Source organism: Megalobrama amblycephala, unplaced genomic scaffold (genome assembly GCF_018812025.1).
Source record: "Megalobrama amblycephala isolate DHTTF-2021 unplaced genomic scaffold, ASM1881202v1 scaffold443, whole genome shotgun sequence".
Lineage (NCBI taxonomy): Eukaryota > Metazoa > Chordata > Actinopteri > Cypriniformes > Xenocyprididae > Megalobrama > Megalobrama amblycephala.
The window spans coordinates 94,307-104,291 of NW_025953382.1; the positions used below are offsets into that span (position 1 = coordinate 94,307).

Here is a 9,985-nt window from a genome sequence, read left to right on the forward strand (position 1 = left end):
ATGCAGCGTTTTATTTAAAGTGAGCGTGGTCGTACAGGCAGGGTCAGGCAGGAGCAAACAGGTACAGCAAGGGACAGGCAGAGACGTGGTCAGGATACAGGCGGTAGATCAGGACAGGCAGATATCACTCACAGGTCAGTATACAAAGCAAGGGTCAGGACAGGCAGCACAGGATCGTAGACGGGAAACAGACAGGCAGACAGGATAAATGTTCAGAATTGTACACCATGTGAAAACAAGACCTCGCAATGTGTGTGTGTGAGTGAGAGTCCTAAATAGTCCAGATAATGAGCTGCAGCTGGGTGTGGTGATTGGTGATTAGCATGGAGTGTGTGCAGGTGACTGGCAGGGAGGATTATGGGAATTGGAGTCCGGAACTGAACAGGAACGTGACAGGAACAGATGGTGATCGTAACAAGCAACATGCTAACGAAACATTTAGAAAGACAATTTACAAATATCACTAAAAATATCATGATATCATGGATCATGTCAGTTATTATTGCTCCATCTGCCATTTTTCGCTGTTGTCCTTGCTTGTAAATATTGTATTGTCTTATATATGTTTTATTTTACCAGTTGTGGAATCCAACCATTCAACCATCTGAGGTAATGTAGTAAGTCTACTAATATTATTAAATTGTAAAGAAATTAAATATCTATCTTTGTTGAAAGAATTCCAGGTGCAGTTCACTCTCAGCCAATAAGATTTCAATAGCATTTTCATGGATCAGATGTCTATCAGTTGTCTATTCTGATTGGCTGATGACTTCTGACAGTGTTTAATACAGAAGCAAATTAATTTCTAGTGCAAGAGCACGGAGAGATTCACGATCACACAGGACACAGTTTGAGCGCGCACACATATGCAATATCTGAGCGAGAGGAGAGGCAGGTCATAAGAGAGTACTGTATATTTGAGAGCGCGTGTCCAGATTTTTGCAAGAGCAAAGGAAATCCGCACGTGAGGTTAACATGTATGTGCTCTTGTGTCGTCATAATGCACTCTTGACCATACTAACACCATATATTAACTCTTTCCCCACCATTGACAGAATTTTCCGGTTATCAGTATTTTCACTGTTATACATGGAATACCCGGATTGCATACTATATTTGCCAGCTTCTCCTAAATACAACTCAAGAACACTTAACTCAGTATGGAATCTGTGCTCAGAAAGGCATCCCAGATACCAAGCAACCACTGAAACAATGTTACATCATGTTAACTGCATTGAATCAACATCAATTTTACAAAATGCATGCAGTTCTGTTTATTAAATGCTAGAGCGCAAAAAGTTATGGACTGCAGCTTTGAATTTAGTTTAACCCAAAATTAAATAAATTCACATTAATTACATGCTCACTTTATTAGCACATTATAAATACTAATGTAAATAAAATGAGTAAACTTGATTTTTAAATTAGTGCATGGTATTTTTAGAGTAACATACTTACAGTGGATTATGGTAAAGAACTGCACAATTAGCAGTAAATTAGTTGCTAGTATTTTACTTTTAATTTACACTACAGTTTTTACAGTGTAGGTTTACTTCCCTCTTAATACATATTCACTATGAATAAATAACTTTGTGAAAATGAAATGACATTTTAAATCAATACTGGAAAACAGTGACTAAAAGAAATGTATCATTGTTTTGTCAAATAAGCAGGGAAAAACAAGGACATTGGAAGAGCAGGAGTCCAGCCACATCAACACCTACAGCTGGAAAAGACAATACAGCATGTATTTCAGAGACTCCATATTGAAGTCAAAAACCTCAACAAACTGAGAGATGCAGATGTTCTTCAGATAACTGTTCATTCATTACAGTCTCATGAGTCTTGTGCTGAAGAAGAGCTGATCCAAACTTTCATACAAAAACTACTGATGATGAACTACAGAGCAAGATACATTCATGTTAGAGATCACTATGAACAGGATCAGATACAACAAAGAGACAGTGACTCGTTTGAAGATGAGGGTGATATTTTTGATGAAATGTCTTTGTCTAACAAAGGAATGAGTCAGTCTGACCATATTCACCCGATGGATGTCCAGATGTCTGCGTTTCATTGTGCTGATGGTTTCCTGAAGCAGCTGATGGTCACTAAACTGTCCCAGTGTCAGTACGCTCTGCCTCTGCTTGTTCCTGATCCATTCACACAACAGATTGAGTTTCCTCTCTGGACATTCAGACAAATCCACAAGAGCTGGAAGATCAGAAACACCAACAATGAGATCATCAGTCAAACCCAGCAGATCTACAAGGCTGAAACTCCAATGGTGTTTTTCTTCAGGTTTGGCTCTGTGTCTTCATCCAAGTCTCAGCTGATGAACAGTCTGATCAATGAGAAACACAACACGTTCTTCCACAGGTACTGCCCAGGCAGCAGCAGAACCAGAGTCCTGATGGATGGAGTGGTGGAGATCGCCTGGTTCTGCCCCTCTGGGAAAAACACGGATAAATTCAGTGATTGTGTTTCGTTCTGTAATCTACACGGTGATGCAGGAGACCATGAGAAACAGCTGCAGATCCTCACTGAAATGAGCTCAGTCAATGTTGTTATTCTGCCACGACTGGACAGGAATGACAGAAATGCTGCAAAGATCCAAAACCTGTACAGAAACAGAAAGCCACTCATCTGTCTTTTTACTGAGGATGAATCTACTGTAACTGAGATGAAGAAAGGGAAATTCAAAATTGGTCTGAAAGACAGAAATCAGTCAGATGTTTCTGAAGATCTCAGAAGAGCGATAAATGATTGTCTCTCAAAATCATCTTCCACTATCAGACTTGAAGATGTGTCCAAACACTCAGACATCAGAGTAGATGAGGAAGAGGATGAAGACTGCAGGAGAGGAAGAGCAGCAGCACATCAAATGATGAGTTTACTGGAGAAGAAACATCTGACGGAAATCAAAGACTCATTTCTGCCTCATCAGGGGAAACTGTGGCATCAGTGGAGTCAGAAGAACAAAAAACTACATCGAGGATATAAGACAAAAATGGGCATCTTCAGAAAATATGCAAAGATGAAGAAAATCCGCCAACAGCAGCATGAATCTGATATCAGTGAGTTTATGAAGCTCTTCATTAGACAAATAAATTCAGATACTGCAAATAAGACGTTTTTCCTCAAATGGCTCAGAATCCTCCTGGATGAATATACATCAGCTGATCTTTCTGCTCTACATTACAAATATCATAAGAAGTGGTCAGCCGTCTTAAAACTGAAAGAGAATAAATCTGTTCATCTCAGAGATGAACAAGCAGAACTTGAGAGAATATCTGAGGATCTTCAAGCTGCAGCCTTTGGTCTGGAGCACATCATGAGGGAGATCGGTCAGATCTATGAATCATGTTCATCTGTGAATGAGAACAAGAAAGACCTGGAGGTTCACTTCTCTTCTCTCCCGATTCTTGCAGCAGAGATGATGATCTCTGGATTTCCACTGGAGCTGATGGATGGAGATGCTGCTCATGTTCCTCTGATCTGGATCTCTGCTGTTCTAGATGAACTCATCCAGAAACTGGGAGACCAGAGAGTCTTTGTGCTGTCAGTTTTAGGGCTTCAGAGCTCTGGGAAATCCACCATGCTGAATGCCATGTTTGGACTCCAGTTTGCCGTCAGTGCTGGCAGGAGAACCAGAGGAGCTTTCATGCAGCTGGTCAGAGTGTCAGACGAGATGAAAACACAGATGAACTTTGACTATATTCTGGTTGTTGATACTGAGGGTCTTCGTGCTCCAGAACTGACTGGAAGATCAACAAGACATCATGACACTGAACTGGCCACATTTGTTGTTGGTCTTGGAAATCTGACATTGATCAACATCTTTGGAGAAAACCCGTATGAGATGCAGGACGTTCTTCAGATCATTGTTCGGGCCTTCATGAGGATGAAGAAGGTCAGACTGAATCCCAGCTGTGTGTTTGTGCATCAGAACGTTTTAGATGTCACAGCTGGAGAGAGAAACATGGAGGGAAGGAGACGACTGCAGGAGAAACTGGATCAGATGACAAAACTCGCTGCTGAAGATGAAGTCTGTGATGTTGAATGTTTCAGTGATGTCATTAGATTTGATGTTCAGAAAGATGTGAAGTATTTTGCTCAGCTCTGGGAGGGAAACCCACCAATGGCTCCACCAAACCCAAACTACTGTGACAATATTCAAGAACTGAAGAAAACTATTATGTCTCATGCAACAAATTCAGATGGAATGATACTGAAAGACTTAAAAGATCATATTAAAGATCTCTGGGAGGCTTTACTGAAGGAACGATTCATCTTCAGCTTCAGGAATTCTCTGGAGATTTCAGTCTACAGGAAACTGGAGACCAAATACAGGAAGTGGTTCTGGAATTTTCGTAGAGCCATGATGGAAACTGAGAACAAACTACACAACAAAAAAAGAGAATGAAGTGATTCATGAGGTTGAATTGAAGAAACCAATGTCTGAATTCATTGAGGAAGACAAAGATAAAGAAAGATAAAGAAATACTGATTCAGAGATTAAATTCAAAGAGCTTCAGGAAAACAATGTGAGAGAAAAAAAGAGGAAATTAGGAAATTATGAGATTCCTCAGCAGCGAAAGAGAAAGATTGATGATCAGAGGATAAATCTTGAAAACACTCTATGAAAAGAGCAAAGAACTCGCCTTAATACTCAGAGACAAAACAAATGAAGAAACACTGAAGAAAGAGTTTGATTTGTTCTGGGAACAGAGTGTGAAGAAGATCATCAGAGACACTCCTGCAATCAGAGACATTGATGTAATGAGAGATGTGAGAGAGATCCTCTGTGACGACTATGAGGGACGCTTCCCTGTAGATCACTGGAGGGAGAGCAGGGATATTTTCACTGTGCCCAGTTATTCTAAAAATGTACATGTTAAAAAATCTACTGGACTTATTTTTACAAATGTCTACAGATCAGCTAAATGGATGTTTGCTCAAACTCTTTCTCCAGAGGATGAAGCTCAAATCAGATCATTAGTCACAGATGTTGCTCCTCAAACAGACACAATGATTCAGTCGTTTAACATTTCAAAGCTGGGCTACAACATCAGCTGCATTCAACAACTCACAGATTACATCAAGAGGAACATGAACATGAGGAAGGACGAGTGAAATATGCGTTCAAGAATGAATTCTTCATGGATTTGGTTCTTTCCTTCTGTAAGAGATCAAACAAGATCATCACTGACCAACACAGACTGTTCAGAGAAGCCAATGATCCTGTAATATATGTTGAGAAGAAGAGAGAAGAGTACTATAGTATTTTCCAGAAATACTGTCATGGATCAACATCAGCTGCTGTTTTTGGAGAGATCATCTGTCAGAAACTGAAAGAGCCCATTGAGCAGAGTGTCTACAAGAAGACTGCCAGAGATCTGACAGATGAAATGAGATCAAACTGTGAATCACTGAATGGAAACAGATCAAATCTGGAGAAACACATCCTGAAGACACTCGCAGAAGAGGAGGATTTTGACAAATACATGAACTACATTCATAATCCCAGAGATCACTACAAGAGTTTCATCAGAGATGAAGTCAGTCGGTACATCTCTGATAAGTTCAGTGTCAGTGTTTTACCCAAGATGAAGGAGAACATTGAACTCCTGCAGCAGAAGATCATGAAAGCAGCACATGAATCTACTGAACATGTTCAAGAGAACAGAGGAGATGTTGGTTTGTGGTTGAAGAGTTTCACACAGCAGATCTCAGATGAGCTGATCTTCTCTGAAAAAGACCTCAGAGGAGTCAATCATGATGATGTTGATGATTTCAACCTCCTAAAAGATGTGATGAGTAAAGAGCTTACTGCTATAATGTCTGAGATCAGCAGTCATTTCAGTGACTTTCTGTGGAATCTGGACTGTAAGTTCAGACCAGATGAGCTTCTGATTGATCTCTTCTGTCAGTGCTGTTGGGTTCAGTGTCCGTTCTGTGGAGCCATCTGCACCAACACCATAGAAATGGATGGAGATCACAGTGTTGCTTTCCACAGAGTGACTGGAATTATTGGCATATATTACAGTTCAACACTGAATCTCTGTGCTGATATGTGCACACATTTAGTGGCAAGTGATCGGTGTTTTAATACATCAGATGGAAGTTTTAAATATAGAGAGTACAGAAGAGCAGGACCAGTTTATGCGATGTGGAGCATCACTCCTGATCTCTCTGAACTGCCCTACTGGAAGTGGTTTGTGTGCAGCTTCCAGAAAGATCTGGAAAAACACTATGGTAAAACATTTGAGGGGAGTGGTAAGATCCCAGATGAATGGAGAAGATACTCAAAACATGAAGCTATTGAGAGTTTGGATCGATACATGTAATGAAGCAGATGAAGAATGAGACTCTTGCGTCTCCTCTCAGATTCAGATCACAGTCAGAAATGAGTTTCTCTGACATTCATCAGTGAATCTGAGCTCATCTACACCTCGGAAGATCAGAGCTTCATCAAATACACCAGAAGAGATTCAGTTCCTCATACAAGTGTCTGTCAGATGATCAAAACAAAATATTTCTGAACATATGCCTCATTGATAAAGCTCAAAATGATTGATGTATCTTATAGTTTATTACTAATCTAAACAGCTTAATCTCTATCATGACCTGAAAAAGATCTGTGATAAGGACATTAATGACAGACTGTTGATGAAATATGACTGAAGTGTGTGTTTGTTAAAGCTCAGTGCTGGAATCAGACGATGGAGGAAAGTGTGAGAAATAAACAGATGTGTGAATCAAATCTCTCAGACCTGTCAATCTGATTCATATTGATTCATATTCATATGATTCACTTCACACAAATACTGTCAACATCATGAATTCATTGACCTTGTCAAGTGTCCTTTCACACTTGTTTAATATTTAATCGTATTATGAGAAACTTTGATTTGACTTTAGAAACCTGAAGATCTCTATAGCAGATTTTCATTCTCTGACAGTATTTCAGTCTTTGATAAAATCATCACTAATAATGTTTATTACACAATGATCCAGATGTGGAGGATTTTAATGATCTCTTAAAGTGGAAATGAAGCAGTCGGTCAAGTTCCCATTATTGAGTAACTGGATTTCCACGGACACATCTGCTCCTCCTTCAGCGTCTCATCATAACCTCTTCCAGCGCTGGTTTTCAGCAGGCGGTTTGTTCCTCCTGCTGCTGTTACTGTGTCTCCACACATGAGAACAAATATAATCAAGGTCAGGACATTCATTTATCTGTCTTGCTGCTTCCTCCGACTGTTAAATTGTTGACTGTGGTGACGGGACAGTCTTCCTGAAAACTTCAGACTCGGACTGCAGTGGAACCTCTCTTCTGGTGGATTGATTCTGGGATTTACAGAGATGTCAAAGCAGTGGAGATCAGAAACCAGTGAGAAGAACAACAGAAAGATGTCAATGATCGACACACCTGAACTCAGTAAAGAGGGTCATAATAACTGAAATACTGACATTATAACATTCATTCTCCTGGACCGCACACTTTTATCATTGTGATTACAGTAGGTTCACTGAGGAGGAGAAAAACACAATGAAATAAGTGTTTGAGAACAGATGGAAAACTGCAGATTAATTTTACCCACAAAAATCCCTGAGAGAAAGAAAATAAAACCATTGAGCAGATCTTCAGTCCCTCATACAGAGCTGAGAAACTGATTCTTCTGCAACAAGAAGTCTGCAGTTTCACAGATCTTAGAGACTGAGAGAGAGAAATATAATGTTGATAAAGCAGAGAATCACATTAAGAGGAAACTGGATGAGAAATGGAGGCAGGAGCACACGAAGATAATGAAATCAATCATTCTGAAAACTAAACAACTGGGATAATAATATCTGGAATATATTATCATATATAAAGTCTGAAATGTGAAGTCAGACATTTCCACATTTGTGTTTGTGTATTTGTGTAATAAAAGTGTCCATATATAAAACTGTGATCATTTTAACTTTGTATATTTGAACAGTTTGTTACCACACGTTTACACATATTTTGTTCTCCATTTTTTTCAATAATACATATGTTTTGTTTAAATGTTTAAACCGTGCACTCTAAAAAATGATGGGTTAAAAACAACCCAAGTTGGGTTGAAAATGGACAAACCCAGCGATTGGGTTGTTTTAACCCAGCAGTTGGGTTAAATGTTTGCCCAACCTGCTGGGTAGTTTTATTTAACACAACTATTGTTTAAAAATTACAGTATTGCTTACTTAAAATGAACCCAAAATATCTTGAAAATTAACATTCATTAATATGTTTAATAAATGAACATTTTAATTTAATTTTAGATTCATTTTAAGTCAGCCGTATAGTCATTTTCAAACAATAGTTGAGTTAAATAAAACTACCCAGCAGGTTGGGCAAACATTTAACCCAGTCGCTGGGTTTGTCCATTTTCAACCCAACTTGGGTTGTTTTTAACCCAGCATTTTTACAGTGTGTGATTCATTAATGTTTTATACTGGATTTCTAAGAAACATTATTGGATTGTCATCTGAATTATCTGAAATTCACTAATATAGTAGCAGGATCTTCTGCTCCTACAAGTGAGATAAATATCTTTGACTGTATGTTGTTATTTATTTATTTAATCCTATATGGCATAATTTAATCATTGCAGGTCGGCAGGAAAAACATTAAGCCCATAACCTAACTACATTTGTATTTGATTATTAATACATGTTTGCAAATCTGCATAAAGTTGAGTGTTTTAGAGACATTTTGAGTAAAATCCAGTGTGTTTTGACTGCAGCAGAAATCTGCCGGACAGGTGTTGTCATTTCACTGCCCTCGATGTGAGAAGTGTGTGTGTGTGTGTGTTGATGACTAGATCTGACTGTACATGTCTGTCTGAAGAAAACTGACTGCAGAAAAGAGGAAGATCACTGAGAAAAATAAAAGAATATATAATTTGCTAAACTAACTGATTTAGCTTTTAATTCATCTGAACAAGTTGATATTTCAGTAGTTTGTGTTTTTTTTCAGTAGTTTGTGGTTCTGTATTTTGATGTAGCTGTGATAATAAACAGTAAATCTGCTACATTATGTGATATTAAAAAATCATTGTTCAATATCCTGATAACAAATTCATCATTGCTAGTGATTTCAAGAGTAACCTTAACAATAAACCATGTGCAGTCTAGATTTGATTTCAGTCTTTGATCAAATTCATCACTTAAACATTGATAAAACATCACTAATAATGTTTATTACACAATACTATGATCAAAATGTCTGATGCTCCACGTTCAGTGAATTATAGCAAAAATAAAACAACAGACCATAATAATCATTTCTGACTGACACTGAGACACACAGATCTCTGTGAAGCTGCTTTGAGATATGAAGCAGTGGGTCAAGTTCCCATTATTGAGTAAATGGATTTCCACGGACACATCTGCTCCTCCTTCAGCGTCTCATCATAACCTCTTCCAGCGCTGGTTTTCAGCAGGCATTTCGTTCCTCCTGCTGCTGTTCCTGTGTCTCCACACATGAGAACAAATATAATCAAGGTCAGGACATTCATTTATCTGTCTTGCTGCTTCCTCCGACTGTTAAATTGTTGACTGTGGTGACGGGACAGTCTTCCTGAAAACTTCAGACTCGGACTGCAGTGGAACCTCTCTTCTGGTGATTGTTTCTGGGATTTACAGAGATATCCTCAAGTTTCTCCAGTTTCTCTGTCCTGGTGTGTGTTGATGTTGTTTTCTGAGTGTCCAGCAGGAGGCGCCAGATGTCCATTATTGAGATTATCAGCGTCAGTGATTCGATCACGTGGAACCGAAAGTGAAAGTACATCAGGGGCCGTATTCACAAAACATCTTAAGGCTAAAAGTAGCTCCTAACTTGCCAATTTAGGAGAAACTCTTAAAAATAATGGGTGTGTCAGTCCTAATTTTAGGACTCCTAAATTTTTGCTCTAAGAGTATTTCACAAAGCATTTTAGCGCTAAAACTAGCTCCT

General features: G+C 38.7%; 1 protein-coding gene across 5 annotated transcripts in view; it reads left to right on the top strand.

Moving 5' to 3' along the window:
- Positions 1 to 6,766, top strand: part of LOC125261624 (interferon-induced very large GTPase 1-like) — a 31,582-nt gene extending 24,816 nt beyond the window's left edge. For 4 of the 5 annotated variants that reach the window (XM_048180179.1, XM_048180176.1, XM_048180175.1 and 1 more), the window contains one exon: positions 1,671 to 6,766. In XM_048180179.1, coding sequence (XP_048036136.1) covers positions 1,671 to 4,426 — 2,756 coding nt within the window. In that variant the 3' untranslated portion in view covers positions 4,427 to 6,766. The remainder of the gene's footprint in view (positions 1 to 1,670) is intronic. The other variant, XM_048180178.1, reaches the window with a different exon arrangement.
- The last annotated feature ends 3,219 nt before the right edge of the window (positions 6,767 to 9,985 follow it).